Below are 17,529 nucleotides of genomic sequence, written 5' to 3' on the forward strand. Positions count from 1 at the left end.
AAATGTTTTATCACCATTTTTTCTGATTAAGTAATAACAAAAACTACCAATCAGTAAACCTTTTAATAGTTTTTGATTAGATTATATTTAAAACTGAATGCATTCTTAAAAAAATTTCAGGATCTTTCAGAATCATAACAAATTTTAATAAATATAAAAATTAATTTTCCTTTTAATTTAATTTTAGAATAAATGACTAATTTTGGAATTTTAACAGATTTAATGATGTTATTTTTGGCTAAATATTTATCTAAAACCATAAAACTAATTTTAGATTTATCTTTAAATAGACTTTAAATTTATAATTTAGCCTTATCTTTGATTACTTTTACACTCCAAGAATAAAAAAAGATTGTGACAAATATTACAACTAGACTAATATTTTAAATACATTATATTTATAGAGTTATCAATTAGAATTTCTATTTAATTTTGCTTTATATTATGGATAGAATATATAGTTAGTTTAATGGATATTATTATGTTAAAATTGAACTTCCAGTAAGAGGTTATATCGCTAGTCGAAAAAGAAATATTTGGCCTTAATACAATTCGGCTTATATTCGACCAAAATTAAAAAATTTGACCTCAATTAGTAATGATCTATGATTAAACATACATTCAATCTTGTTGAATTATGTTAATTAAACATTACGCATTACGCATTATGTGTATTAAAAGTTTAAAAAAGAATCATCTTATTGCATTTTTTTTTAAACTTTTTAATTTTCTTTCTTTCCCTTTCCCTTCCTTCCCTTTCGTTTCTCTTTTCCTTTGCTTTCTTTTCCTTTCTTTCCTTTCTTCTTTCTTCTTTCTTCCTTCTTCCTTTCTTCTTTTCTTTCTTTCACTTCTCTTTGTGCTTTTACTTTTCTTATCCTTTACCTTTTCTCCTTTCCTTTCATTCCTCAGATTTTTTTCTTTTGTAGGTCCAAGATGCAGTTGTCTTTGATCTGTGTTCCAGTATACGAATTAAATGTTTTTTATTTCGTAATTCAAAAAAAAATAGAGTCCTTATTCTAACTGTTTCTAGAAAATGTAAAAATATTTAGACGAATTCCATTTAGAAGGCTCAGATGGGTTTCTAAAGAACGAAAAAACTAAAGATTCGTAAATACGAATCTTTTGGATTTTTTATTTTTTTTAATATTATGAACAGTACTAACCATTTTTTTCTTTTTTTTATTAGATTCGGTAGGCTTTTGTATTCGAAGAATGAAAAAACTAGGATTCGTTTACGAATCTTCAAACTTTTTACTCTTTCACCTTCTAAATAATAAAAAAATGTTTCTGCATAGACGTATATTGCAAAAATTTGCAACAAATTCTACTAAATCACTTCATTTGAATCTTGGTTTTATTTTTTTGATTTTTTTTAAAATATTAATAAACGGTTACTAATAACCGTTCTTTTATTTTTTATAGATTTAAATGGGCTTCCGTATTTTAAAAAACAGAAAAAACTAAGATTCATAAGTAAGTACAAATCTTGGTTTTATTTTTTTGATTTTTTTTTTAAATATTAATGAACAGTTATTAATAACTGTTTTTTTTTTTTAGGATTGGGTGGGCTTTCGTATTCCAAAGAATGGAAAAAACCAAGATTCGTTTATGAATCTTAGATTTTTTTATTTTTTTTTAAAAAATATTACGAATAGTTATTAATAACCATTTTTCATTTTTTATTTTTTTAGGATCAGGCGGACTTTTGTGTTTTAAAGAATAGAAAAAACCAAAATTCGTAAGTAAGTATGAATCCTGGTTTTATTTTTTTGATTTTTTTTTAAATATTAATAAACAATTACTAATAACCATTTTTTTTTAGGATTGGGTGGGCTTTCATATTCTAAAGAATGGGAAAACTAAGATTCGTTTATAAATCTTAGATTTTTTTTATTTTTTTTAAAAAAAATATTATGAACAGTTATTAATAACCATTCTACGTTTTTTCTTTTTTTAGAATCGGATGGATTTTTGTGTTCTAAAGAATAGAAAAAACCAAATTCGTAAATAAGTATGAATTTTGGTTTTATTTTTTTAACAGTTACTAATAACCGTTCTTTTTTTTTTTAGGATCGGATGGACTTTCGTGTTCTGAAGAATGGGAAAACCAAGATTCATTTACGAATCTTGGATTTTTTTTATTTTTTTTTTAAAAAATATTATGAACGATTACTAATAACCATTTTTGTTCTTTTTTTTAGGATCGAGTGGACTTTCATGTTCTGAAGAACAAAAAAAACCAAGATTCATAAGTAAATACGAATCTTAGTTTTATTTTTTTAATTTTTTTTTGAATATTAATGAATGGTTACTAATAACCGTTCTTTTTCTTTTTTTTTAGAATTGGGTGGATTTCTGTATTTTAAAGAACAAAAAAACTAAGATTTGTTTACGAATTAAACGAATCTTGAATTTTTTTTATTTTTTTTTAAAAAATATTACAAACGGTTACTAATAACCATTCTTCATTTTTTTTTTTAAGATCGGGTGAGCTTTCATATTCTGAAAAATGGGAAAACCTAAGATTCATTTACGAATCTTAGATTTTTTTTATTTTTTTTTAAAAAAATATTATGAACGATTACTAATAACCGTTTTTGTTCTTTTTTTTTAGGATCGAGTGGACTTTCATGTTCTGAAGAATGAAAAAAACTAAGATTCGTAAGTAAATGCGAATCTTGGTTTTATTTTTTTAATTTTTTTTGAATATTATTAATGAATGGTTACTAATAACCATTCTTTTTCTTTTTTTTTAGGATTGGGTGGGTTTCTGTATTTTGAAGAACAAAAAAACTAAGATTCGTTTACAAATCAAACGAATCTTGAATTTTTTTATTTTTTTTTAAAAAATATTACGAACGGTTACTAATAACCGTTTTTTGTTTTTTTCTAGCTTTTTTTTAGGATCGAATAAGCTTCCGTATTTTGAAGAACAGAAAAAACTAAGATTCATAAGTAAGTACAAATCTTGGTTTTATTTTTTTAGCTTTTTTTTTAAATATTAATGAACGGTTACTAATAACCGTTCTTTTTTTTTTTTTAGGATCAGGTAGGCTAGAACCCTGAGCTATATATATAGAGGTAATAAGGTATGCAAGTATAATGTTGAAAAAGTATTATACTATAATATTGCATATTAATTACAGATATTATGCAAATGTAGTACTATGTAAATTTATAAAATTTTTTGTGAAGTTTGTAAAATTTAAAATATAAATTTGTATATTAAGGTTATTTTGAAATTTAATGATTGGATTTTTGTAATTTTGGATTCATCAGATTCATCTTACTGAGAGAATTTGGATAGTTTATCAGAATGATATTGGCAGAATTATGATATTTTTAAGATTTCTAAGTTTTATTTGTACAAATTGTAAAATTTATAAAATTCATACAGGTGATTTCATATTTTTGAAAAAATATGAAGTATTGAAATTTGTTTATTATAATTATAAATACATTTAATTTATATTATATTAACCTACAAAATTTTAGCAGGCTGGATAATTTTGATCACCCTCTGTAATTTAATCAATTAATTTATTAAAAGTTTATATCCAGTGCAAGTATTTGCGATCAATCATTTTTGCTACTTCCCACCCCTCTTCAAACACTTAACCAACAGTCACGTGCATTGTATGCAAGTATAGATTTACATCAAACAACCTATTCATAGTTAAACTAATTTTTTTGAGCAAAAATAGTAACAACAATTTATTAATAAATTCGTTATAGATTGTCCTATAATTAGGAAATTATTTCTTTGGCAAAAATAGATAAAAATACAGATACAAAATATTGTGCAACATTTCATTAAACAGAACAATAAATGAAATTTTTTTTTTTTTATAAAATTTGAAACAACATTCAACGTTTCGACTCCCTCAAATTATAGGGTTAAAGGAATTAGAATTTTTATTTTTTTTATTAAAAAATTAATCGTCTAAAATATCAAATATGTATTTTTTAAAAAAATGTTCATTTTATGAATTATGACATTTTATATTATAAAAATTAATAAAACATAATTTAACAATTTTATGAAATTTTTTGGAGGGGTTATTAAAGTAGACTAAATGTCTGATTGTTTTCAACCATTATTATAATTAAAATGAGTTAACATTTGAACCAGAATAGAAGCCACCATTACTATAAATATTGAATTGTGTGTTAGTTGGAGCACGCTTATAATTTTGATTCTGGCAGTAAGTACGCTTGGATAATTTAGCGGATTTAAGCAATAGGATACCACTCTTGTCGCAGTTAAGATTGAAGTTATCGAATTTTTGTGAGAAAGGTTTGGTACCACCATCAGAGAATACTGCATCCAAAGAACCTAGTTTTTCAATAATTTTACCACAATCATCGGCGATTGCGAAAGTGTAATTATTCTGTTGTGGATCATCGAGACCTTTACTGAAAAATCCAGTAATCGTAGTTGAACCACATTCATCTTGTGCCAAGACTATGTAACCCGTAGCTTTACCTTCGAAAGTTGCTGAGGCGAGAGCGCAAGGACATTTCTTGACATTAGTTCGTTTACCCAAAATATCTCTCTTATATTGTTGTGGACAAACGTTAGTTCGTTTATTAAAAAAAGGTTCAGCTGATGAAACAGCAATGAAAAAAAGGAGTGTAACAGCCAAAAAGGTTAAAGATGTAAATTTTTTCATATTATATATTTAAAGAATTTCTAGTAGTTTTTATTTTATTCCTTAAGATTTTGTTATTAAAAAAATTATTTTTTTTTTTGTAAGATATCGAATAATTTCGACAAGAAGAAAAATGAATATTTGGGGATTTGAGTACTCCTTTTATATTTCTTTTTTTATATAACAAGAAAACTTAACCATTTATATATCTGCATATTATCATGTACTTAATTTGCTATATTCTTACGGAAATTGCATAGCCGACCATACTAGTTTTGTGACACTTGCGTAACTATAAACAAGAAGCAAGTAACCATTGTCATTATAATATTTAAAAATTATAATATAAAACAACCTCTTTATTATCACAATTATGTAACACAATTGGAGAAAGAGTAAAAGTAAGCGTTTAATAGAAGGTCCTGCATGTTTCACATTAAAGAGTATATATATTATTCCGAGGAGATTTAGGATAACCGGACCGGGTAAGGGATATTTTAACGGTTTGTTATATTTAATTATTCGGATTAATTTTTTTTTTATCTTTTACAAGTTTAGAAATAATAATTTTTATTAAATTAGGGGTTAAGCAAATCCTATCAGTCTTGGAATGATTTACCTGCAAATAATAAATTTTTTGTAAGGGGAAAAGACCGAAACTTGAAATCTATTGAAGAAAAAGAAAAATTTTAATGCATCAAATAATTTAAACTGCATTATTTTGACGGGTTGACCATATTTCATTATATGGTTTGATACGCGAAAATAAAAAATATTTTTTTGCATAATTGTTATTTTTAATCAAAAAGAAAGGTGGCTTGGACTTTTTTTTTATTTATTTTATTTTCCGTGACAATTAAAAATTTATTATTATTATTATTGGATACTATATTAAATATATTATATTTAAGTTACATATTTGTTAAATTTAATGAATTTTTCTTTTCTGGAAAATTCGAACATTTTTGTTCTAAATGAACACTTAAACTTTTTGAGAAAGGGAAAAACTTTAATAAAATAATAATTGTAATAATAATAAATTTCTTTTTTTAGATACATTATAAAAGTAATAGGTGCACCAGGTTTACTGAAATAACAGATAAAGACAGATCTTCAAATTAAGTACAAATAATCTAAGCCCAAAATCATGATCGGGTAAAGTGATTCGAATTTGTGATGAAATTTTTTTTTATCACATTATCACATAAACATCACATAAACTATCGGAAAAATCAAATGAAAAAAAAAAATGCAATGTCAAATTCAAACACAGCCCAATCTCATTATTAATTCTTAAGGCTTTTTTAATACATAATAATTATAAAGTGGCTGAATTAACAAATTAGAATAACCGTGGATTATTAAATTATTTAAATCGAATGATATAATCATAAGCCATCCTAAGTCTCGCGGCATTAACTTTAAAAGGAAAAGAACAAAATTAAACAAATAAAAATTATGAATATTTTTGAACCGCGTTTTTTTATTTAATTATTACTTACAAGTATCTATTTAATTTGTGATAGGTAAGATCATTGAGATCATTTAGGGTCGAACGGACAGACGAACGGTGAACAATATTCATATTTTGGTGATATAATTCATAATATGTATTTTCTTTTTTTAATAATCACAATAATTTTAATATATATATCACATCTTATCATCATAGACTCATAGTAATATCCTTATTAGTTATTGTAGTGTTATTTGTAAAACGGGGGATTTCCGCCGAAAGCCCAAAACATAATAATTATGTATTACGAATTTCAATGAACATTTTCTTTTTTTAAAAATAATCATTTCTTTAAAATTCTTTATACTTAACAAAGAACATCATCATATTACCATATTACATGATTATTGTCACTCAAGAAAAAAATTAACAACAAATTTTAATGACTTCTTTGTGTAAGTGTAAGAAAAATAATTAGATATATTTCAATATACACACGTGACAACTTTAAAAAACGAATGTAACGTTTTAATCACCGATTCTTTGATTTACAGTTTTTATGTATGTACCGTAGATTTGTGTTTTTGCAGTTGTTGACGTAAAAAAAAAAATAAAATAAAAAATAAAAATAAAAATAAAAAATTTCGGAAGGCATTTTTGTTTTCGCGCTCGGACAAACATTTTATATATCATAGAACATGTGATAAATATATTTTCCTAATATGGTAATGCAAATTTTTGTATTTTTAGATAATAAAAGATGCATAGTTAATTAGATTACGTACTTGAAGAAAATATTTTTATCTTGGAACCCAACAAAACCCAACAAGAGTTAAACAGAAAATGGTGACACATGTATCACCACCCGATTATAATGATAAAGATAATGATTTTTTATTTATTTTTATTTTATTTTATTTTATTTTCTTTCTCAATCGGAATTCGTACTTAAAAAAAAAATAATTTTTAATTCCTTTTTTTAAAAAAAAGACGACTCTTTTCCTCTTATAGGATGAATTATAATGATTGACACTTCATTTCTATAGAAATATTTTTAGCCAAAGATTAATTGAAGAGTTACAAGGTGCATAAGTACATAACAAATTATTCATTCCTTTTTTTTTAAAAAAAAAAAATGAAAATGAAAAAAAAAAAATGGGGGGGAATTTTTTTTTTCTTTTAATATCAAAAATATCAAAAAATCAAACACAGGGAAAAAAATGGGTTAGTCCAGATCATAAAACGGGAAATTAAAAATTAATTAGAAAACGTCATGATTGGTATCAGCTGAGATTTAGAACTACTAAAAATTTATATACGTAATATGTATAATGAAAATCCAAACACTATTATAAATTTTATGACGTAAAAATCTCATAAACGGTATATGCTTTCCGAAGGATTTTCAATTAAGAAATTTTATGTTGAGTAGAAGTCCGTTAAACTATTAATATGAAATAAAAACAAATAAATAAAAAATAAAAAAATGATTATGATTTATTTTATAAATTCATTAAAAATAAATTTTGATCTTGCATGAAAGTTATCCTATAAGCTCGAAAACAGAAAATTTTTACAATGACGATTTTTTCTCATCTTTTTTTCCTTTTCCTAATAAATTCATCAATGACGTTATGTGTCGCGTAATGATAAACAGTATTACGCGATTATTTACATTCAAGGGTTAGATGGTATGCAAATATAAAGCGCCTTTTTACCAGTCAAATTTTACTTCCTTTCTTGATCTTCCTCGGATCAATTTTTTATGTATCCGAAGACACTTTCAGAATCATGAAAAAAAACTTCGAAAAACCATAAAACCCTATCCTGAAATGTTATTATTGAAAACAAATCCTGGTAATACAGATTTAAACTTTTTTTTCCGCAGTATCAAAGATTCGATTGGTTTTTTTTTTTGTTTTATTTTTTTTTGATTATTTTGATAAAGTTATCCGATTTTATATATATAAAAAAAAAGCGAATTCTTTTCTTAAAAAAGTTTTAAAATCTTTTCTTTTTCTTTTTCTTTTTTTTTTTAAAAAAAAACCCTTTTATTTCTTTTTTTATAAACTTTTTTATATATATATAATATAATATATTATATATATATGTTTTTTTTTTATTTCACGTGTAATAGAGATAAAGAAACTTATTATTATTATAATGCATATATATTCGGTTTTATTTAAACATACGTAATTTTTATGGCTTCCAATTTACCACATTTATGTTTGAGAAAAATTTTTAAATTTCTCTCAAACGATAAAAATGATACTTATATTTTAAGAAGAAAGAATATACATTCTTGCGTTTTAACAAATCGGTATTGGTGTGAAATGGCAATACCATTCCTTTGGAAAGAACCTTTTACAGGTTCATTAAATTCTATAAAATCTATAATTCTCGTCAACGTATTAATAATCAACTTTTCCGAACAAGAATTAAAATCTTTAAATTTAAATTCGATCTTAAAAAAATACAACAAAACAACTTTCGATTATATTAAATTTATTCGAACTCTTATCGTAAATGCGGTTATCGAAGCAACGGCTTTTTGGTTACAAAATAATCCAAATATATCAAACGAATGTCCAATCGCAAATAATTTATTAAAAAAAATTATATTAAATGCTTCAAATCTTGAACATATTATTTCAAATTCAAATATAAACGTATTTAAATTTCCTATTTCAAAAAATTATTTCTCAAATTTAATTGAATTAACAGGATTTGATGAAGGAATATCTGGAATATATTCATCAATTTCTAAAGTAGCAGAAAATATTAAAATTTTAAGATTTTCATTAACGAATAATCATATTACGAATTCAAATACTGTAAATGATATTTCAAAAATTATTAAAAATCAAAAAAATCTTCAACATTTTTCTGTGGATAATAGATTAAATTGTTATTGTTGTTCACAAGAATATTCATCTTTAGATTTTACTTCTATTTTCTTTTCATTAACAACACAATCAAAATCTTTACGTTATATTGGTCTTTATGATATTAATTTTTTCTCCAATTTTCCTTTAAAACAATTAACTTTATTTGATAATTTAAATCATTTAGAAATTACAAGATGTTATAATTTTGGTATTGAATTAAATTTTAATCAATTTAATTCAAATATTTCTTTTAAAACATTAAATAGGATTACAATATATTATTCTGCTATACCTTCAAATATATTAAAATTTATTTTATCAAAATCTGGAAAATCTTTAAAAAAGATTAAATTTATTGGTAATGAAGTAATGGAAAATTTTCATGATTTAATTCAACATTGTATAATTTATAATTCAAATTTATCCCATTTTTTATCTTTTATACATTCTAATGAAATATTATTATTACCAAAATTTTTTAAATCTTGTCAATTTCTTAAACATTTTGAAATATGGGATATTAATTATTCATCAAATATTATTAATAATAATCAATTATTAGATAAATTGATTAATATTGATGATAATTTATTATTAAATATTAGTGAATCAATCCCATCTAATTTAAAAATATTTAATATTATTATGAATTGGTCATTTTCTACTATTTATTTTGATTATTTTCTTAAAAATTTAGAAAATTTTAATATTCATTTAGATTATTTAGGTTTTCCTTTTTGTTCAAATTTTACAAATGATCATTTAGAATTAATTATAAAAAATTTGAATTATCCTTTAAAATGTTTAAATATTCGTAATGCGAATAATATAAAATATGATAATGTTGAAAGATCATCTAAATTTGTGAAAAATTTAGTTGTACCAAATAACATAAGACGGTATGTATATTTTAATTTTTTCATAATTTTCATAATTGAAATTATTTTTTTTTATTGGGTAGGATTAAATTTAATTTATTTACATTATTTTAGGTTTGTCGAATATGATAAATACTTTTATGATATAATTAATCAAAATAGTTTTTAAGGTAAAATAAGATTTTTAGTTTTAGTTATGGTATGGTGCAATACATGGTATATTATTATAGTATTATAGTACATTTCTATATTTCTATCCGGGTTAATATAAATATAAATATATATATATAATATAGATTCATTCATTCGTTTTATTTTATTTTATTTCTTCGCTCGAATTAAAAATCGGCTATGATTATGAAAGATTATTTTATTAGAATTTTTATAGATTCATTATTTCGTATTTTAGAAAAAAAAAGAAAAAAAAAAAGAATATGGTTTTCACTCTTCTCATACGTCATTGGGGGAATTAAAGTTTCTTTTATCCAATAACAAAAATTTAAATGATTAATAATGCCTAAATAATGCCTATTTTTATAAAATCTCAAAAAAATCTCGAATTTCGATTGTAAATCTTTTTGATTGGTGTGTAAAAAATCTCGTGTTGACATAATTACCTTTCGTAATTATTACAAACTTTAATTACTTTTTTAATTATGTATAATCATTTAAAAAAAAAAAAAAAAATTTTTTTTTTTTTTTTTTTTTAATAGGTTACAAATAGATTATAGTTATTACGATATTACGATGATTATTGCAAATTTTTTTTTTATAAAAAAAACAATAAAGGCATGCAACTTTATCATATTATCCATATTAACGATGATGATCATTAAAATTATTAAAAATGATTTGATTGGCTTAGTAATTTACAAATTTTTGCATCCTTTTAATTATCTTTGCGTCATTCTTAAAAACATTAATTTATTTAATAATTTATCTCATGAAATTGAAAAACTCCCTAAATCAATGAATCATGGTTTCCATCTTCTAAATCAAGTTACACTTTTCTCCCATGTGGTATGGCAGTATAAAATGTTTGAAACAAAATGATTTATTAATTATAAAACTTTTTTAAAAATTATTTATAATCTTATATATAAGAAATCTTTGTACTTTTTTTAGGAAGGTACGTTTTTTTTTCGATTCATTCAAAGGTGAAATCATTTAATAAATGATAAAATGATGTAAGTAGTAAGTACTATAAATTAATGTAAAATTACATACTCGTAAAGAAAGAAATATTAATTAAGTCACAGTGTTACAAGCCTACAACAGGTTAATGATACAAATGCAACTATTTAATTATAATGAAAAGATTTTTGAGTAAACAAACATAATCAATGAATCAAAATGTTGGGCTAATTATAAGGCCAATTATTTAATGCCAGTAATTTATTTATGTTTCCTTTCACAAAGATTTATTCGAAACTTTAAATAATAATTACAAATTAAGTCTCATTGAAAGGTAACCTAATGTTATACAATATATTTTTTGTTTTCATTACACAAAAAATGAAAATTCTTTTTTTTTTGTTGTATGAAATAACGATATTTGAAAATAAGGTTTTTTTTTCAAAAAAGAATTTTCCTAGTTGGGCTATTTAGATAAAAAAAGTAATAATAATAAGACTTTTCGACTTATCGACTTTCGGACTTTTCGATAAATTGGATCATAAGTAAAATTCGGAGTTGAGGTCTGAAATAATGCATGAATTTAATATACCGGTTGAGGTCAGCTAAAATAATATACCAGTTAAGGCCTGGAAAATCTGTTGTAAAATTATCGTTTGTACAGTAGGTCCGGCATATCGAATATCGAATTTCCCTATAATAATAATAATGTATTAATAAATTTATTACAAATTTGATATTTTCTCTCATTAATTGTATAATAAAATACTATATTAATTTTATTAATTTTGTAACGAATTATATATTTGATATTTTCTTATATTGAATTTTGTAACAAATTACAAATTTATTAAATTTATTAAAAATTATCATATTTTCTTTAAAAATATCACTATATAATAATTTCGTTAAAAGTTTCATATAATAATTTAATAATAATTAACAAAATTAAAAAAAGATTCTAATCATGGCTAGATTGGCTAGATTGCCTAGTTACTCCTAATCTCAATAATCGATGAATTAATCGCCGGAATTACGCGACCGATCAACAACAAAGGCATGTTTCTTTATAAAATATTATTAGTCAATGTTTCAACACAATAATTCTAATTACTATTAATAATTTACAATTATTATATAAACAACTCACAATAATTACCCAATGATTACAATGACACAATAACAACGACTAACTAGTCGGCAAATTACGACAAATTACTATAATTGCAATGACTATAAATCAAATTTTGAAACATATTAATTTCATTTAACTATGAAGCACTATGACTAAAATTTAAATTTTAATAAATTACAAAGTTGATATTATCATGTTATGTAATTATATCCTAATATATCTAATAAGCAAATTTTATTTTCTATTTTGGTCATTTAATTTATAAATACAATTATGGTAATTAATTTGATATCAAATGGTTGATGGGAATATGGGATTATTCTTTTTTTTCCTCAAATCACAATTCACAAACAAAAAAAAAAAAGAAAAAAGAAAAAAAAAATTTCTATAATTAAAAAAATTTGGTGTTCAAGGGGGTGATTAAATGTAGTTACAGCCCATACAGCCTTACAGATTGTTACATGCCCCCTGCAGGAGAATTTATGTAGCACTGTAGCACCAAATGTTTTTGGATTATCGTTCTATTTTTTTTTCTTTTTTAAAAAAAAAAACTAAAAATATCAAAAAAGACGGGTACCTATATTGTTCCATGTAAAAGACCTTTTGCATACCAAGCTTTTAGAACAATGATATTTACATTTTGACATATTTCAAATCACTATGGACTTTATTTAGACATTATTTGTTACTAAAATTGATTCTAGGTACCAACTTATTTTTAAACCGAATATGCTTTTTGTTATATACATGAAACATTATATTGAAAGTACAACATAAATACGCATAAAGATCAAAAAAATCTACATAACATGACGACATGACGACATGACGTTCTATTAATTCTTTGGTTTATAATGTTTATATGATTTTTTTTTAAACCCAAGAAACTCAGGAGAACCCAAGGAGAAACCCAGGAGAAACCCAGGAATAAAAAATTTCAATCATCACCGTCTATTCTGACAGCGTATAATAATTCAGTTCATTAAATATTAATATTGAATGGCAAATAATCCTAAATAAGTTAATCATTATTTTTTAATAAATTTCTTTTTTTATTTGTATTATATACATTATTATTTGTATTATACACATGAAACGGGAAAAGTTTCTTCTTTAGCATTTATTAATATTTGATGGCTCATAGAAAATAAATTATATTTATATTTCACCGAATTTGAAAATCTGAAAATTCTTTGTATTATTGATTGACATAATCATTGATCATCATTTGATGCCAAATATAATTATCATCTATTATTAGTTATGTTTGTTTAAATTTGAAACGAACAATTCAAAATGAAATGAATGATTCAGTGAAATGAATGATTCGGTAATGATTCGGTGAAATTTGAATCAAATTTTTACCGTTGTTAAAAAGAGTGTGAATGCGTGATTATTGAGAAATCAAATTCGTTTTTCGAAAAAGCTCCTGCAAATCTGTTAAAACTTTGGACTTATATCACAAGTCTTGGCAAAATTGGTAAATCAATAATCAATTTACACAAAAGAATATTGAATAATTAAAAACAATAATATTATTCAAATCGTTCTTAACATGATTGTGAAAAATCATCATCGTTATTTTTAATAATTTAAATTAAAAAAAGCAAGTCAACCCTATTTTTAGCTTAAAAAGTGGATCGTCTGCAGATATTATATTAACAAAATATAATATAAAAGATGATATTATGGAATATCAATCTAAGGGTTTATTCAGAATTCACGCATGGAATCTAATCATCCAGAATAAAATAAATTTATTCGAGATATTCGCATTTTGGTGATGTTTATATTCGTGATTTAAACAAAAAGTATTTTGTGATATGTGATTTGACATATTTGAGTTTATGGTTTAAATATTTTATTTTTTTATCATCACATAATTCTCATCGAACATCATGCGCCAAGAAAAAAAACCAAGAGTGCATTTCGTCGTACACGTAAAAAAGCCTATCACGATTCCGAAAGTTTGCAAGGGATTGGATAGTAAAGCAACTACTATTAAACAATCATGCAATTTGGCGTGCTCAATATTAATGTTCTTTGTCGTGAAGTATAAGATTAAATCGTAACGGTAAATAACGGAAGAAATTTCGGGAGACTATTTCAACCTAAAAGACCAATCATTGAAAAAAAAATGTAGTAGCCGTAAAAGTGTAACAAAGAAAAAAAAATATTATTTTACCAACACCACAAGTCCGCAGTAACTGCGGCAAGCGTAGCAAACCGCAGTCGTTACGTCAAAGTTTACTATAATTATAAATGATTTATTTTTAGATTTTTTTGTCATGAAACTCCGGATCTTCGGACCTGATGTCTGGTAAAAAACTTGTTTTATATCTTTTGTTTTTATTATTTTGTTTACCATTTTTGTTATGTTCCTTGGGAAAAAAATATATTTTTTTTAGCCCGTTTTTTTTTTGTTATTCTTATTATCTGAATAAGAAATATGAATTTTTTTTTTTAAAGTTTATTGGGCTTTTGAGTTTATTGGGCTTTTGTTTATATAATATTGCATACAAAGTACGCAATTTTCTATCTTTATATAATCAATTTCCAAAATTTATACCGTGATTTCTAATGTTAAAAAATGTTTCCTTTTATTTTAACGAAAAAGCAAACAATTTTATAAAGATGATTGATTATCATTATCAAAGCATAATTTTCACGCGCCTATTACGCGCCCATTAAAAAATATGCGAGATAACAATGCATGTACTTTTTTTTGGATACCTTCTTTTTTTTTGAATTTCGATGATTGACTATTATGACTTCACATTTTGTGCCTTTATTACGTTTGACGAAAAAAAAAATAAATTTTTTTTTATTTCTTTTGTTATATATTCATTCATTCATTTAAAAAGATATAAATAAATATAATTTTAATTTATTATCCAAATCATTTTTGATAAATTTTCGATTTCCAATTATGACGTTGATGTGATTACAGGATAAATAGTTGGTCTCTAATAGTCAATAGTTATTTCTCAGGATATTTTTTACCATTGGAACATAAATCACCTACAAGAATAATTAGTAATTACATTCTGAAATTGTTAGAATAAGGTGTTATCAGCCAAAGATTCTAATCACTTACAAGAATAATTAGTAGTGATGGGATTCCCATGGAATTTGCAGGAATTTATCGGGATTTGTGCAAATTTTACATTAGTAATACTGTACAAATCTCATAAAATTCCGCGTAAATTATATTAATTGCATAAGTATACCTATACTATGCTTGATTAATGGTTGTTATTTCTTCTTTGTAGATGAATCGACATAACATACCGTGATGATATAGTGAAGAATGATATCAAACTAACGTTCAAAGTTGAATTTTAAGATTTTAAGCGCGAATATTCTGAATATTCTTTTGAATTTTGAACACTACTGGTCAGACCATATTTTTCGCAATGTCACTTCATATATTTTCGAATTGGGTATTAGTAGTAATGTGGTGGTAACGGGATACGCTACCAGTGTATTGTCCGTTGCATTCTACAATCCTTTATCGAAAATTATCCGTGGCGGGAAATATTGAATCTAACAATGAGTAGTTTACTAATTAGTTAAAATAGTAATTCAAACTAATAAATTAAAATATATAGTGATCCTGGCTTTATTATGGGGAATACAAGAACGCAAGTTATACGAACACTAGGAACATTATTTCTGTGAGTTGTGTTATATTATAGTTTAGTTTTTGTAAGAAGATACATGTAGATAAATAATTTTAATTCTTCGACCTCGTGACGGAATTGACCAAACATATATTCCTTGGATTGAAGTGGATTAATCGTAGATTTTATTCTTAGTAATTCACTAAATTTTAATAATGACTTGAATTAGAATTCATAATGCCTGCCCGAATTAATGTCCGCTTCTAAGCTATTAAATTATTTGAAATTTTCCATACAAGAAATAATTCTTAGTTAAAAAACGTCCATAGATTTTCAATGTATTGAGGAATAATTGGATAATTTAGAATAATTATTAGAGTAATTTCTTGGGAGTCACATATTTTTTTATACAATATATCAATCAACAAAATCAAAAAAAAAGATTAAAGAAAAAAAAACCAAAAAGTTCCCAAACTAAAAAATTCCCGAAACTGAAACTGGATCATTTGATATATTTGGGAATAAAAATAATAAGAATTTGATTGAAAAAAAAAAAATATTTACCAGAAATTATAATTTTTTCATCAAAATATTACGTAGGACCTCTATTTTAACGCCAAAAGAATTTTAATTATAAGAAATTATTATAAAATTAGTTACATCAATTTTGTCAGAATTACGTCCTAATATCATCTTAATATCATTACGTCAATGTGTACTATTTTGACAAAATACCATTGGATTTAGTATTTTTTATTGACAAAAAAACATTTTCTAAGTTTGAAAAAAAAATGTGCGATCGTTATTTTTGATCTAATTTTTTTCTGGTCCCGAATATAATATATAAAGTATACAGTGTAAGTATTATTATTATAATTAATAATTCTTATCTAATCTAACTTTCTTTTTTTGTAAAAAAAATATTATTTATTGTTTTTATTTATTATAATCCATATAATCTAATCCAATCATCAACCATATTCATTACAATTATAGGGAAAGTGGGGGAGTGAGAGTAGGAGTTGGGGAGGGAATATATATATATATATATATTTTTATATTTATACTCTAACATTACTAATCTTTATCTAATATTTACTAATTTTGCTTATTAATTAATTCATCACGGGTTTCATTATCACGCCAAAAGCTAAAAAATGAAATCCTTTACGTACCTTCTAAAAAGAAGAATTTTTGATATGATCCCAAATTTGGAAAAATTAATGTGAAAAATATTTCCTTTCAAACTCTGAAAAGTAATCAAATAAAAAAATGAATTTGGAAATGAAAGAAATTTTTATTAAAATAGTAATAATAATAATAATAATAATAATAATAATAATAATAATAATAATAAATAATAATATGAGAAGAGACAAGGCTTTTTACCAGAATTAAAAAATTTTTTCTACATATCCGGTGTTGAATATAATAAATTTGTCCGGTGATTACCATAACCTTATATATATATATATATATATTAGAACTTTTTTTAATTTTTTTTTTAAATAATATAAAATAAAAAAATATTCTTCTATCGACCACTCATTTTTTTTTTCATCCAATAACATTTCTCAACGATTAAAAAAAAATCCTTGTTATATAATATTGGACCGGGAATAATAAGAAAGAATCTATTGTTTGTTTGACTGAAAAAAAAAATTTAGATTTTTTTTTTTCATTTAACAATAGCTAATAGGCAAGTACTTAAAATATGTATTAGGACAAAAAAAGAGTTTTAAATAAAATTCCAAATTTAT

The 17,529-nt window shown here is 23.6% G+C and overlaps 2 protein-coding genes across 2 annotated transcripts; one reads left to right on the plus strand and one right to left on the minus strand.

The window, feature by feature from the left end:
- Positions 1-3,678: 3,678 nt before the first annotated feature.
- OCT59_017243 (uncharacterized protein) lies at positions 3,679-4,787 on the minus strand. The gene has a single exon (XM_025318886.2). The coding sequence runs from the start codon at positions 4,671-4,673 to the stop codon at positions 4,107-4,109; it is 567 nt and encodes a 188-aa protein (XP_025175117.1). The 5' UTR covers positions 4,674-4,787; the 3' UTR covers positions 3,679-4,106.
- Positions 4,788-8,444: 3,657 nt separating this feature from the next.
- OCT59_017244 (uncharacterized protein) lies at positions 8,445-10,046 on the plus strand (the record flags this gene model as incomplete). The annotated part of the gene is made up of 2 exons (XM_025332231.2): positions 8,445-9,898; positions 9,992-10,046. 2 exons carry the CDS (start codon positions 8,445-8,447, stop codon positions 10,044-10,046), a joined length of 1,509 nt encoding a protein of 502 aa, XP_025175116.2.
- Between the last annotated feature and the right edge of the window lie 7,483 nt (positions 10,047-17,529).

This window comes from Rhizophagus irregularis, chromosome 26 (assembly GCF_026210795.1).
Source record: "Rhizophagus irregularis chromosome 26, complete sequence".
NCBI classification, from domain to species: Eukaryota; Fungi; Glomeromycota; class Glomeromycetes; order Glomerales; family Glomeraceae; genus Rhizophagus; species Rhizophagus irregularis.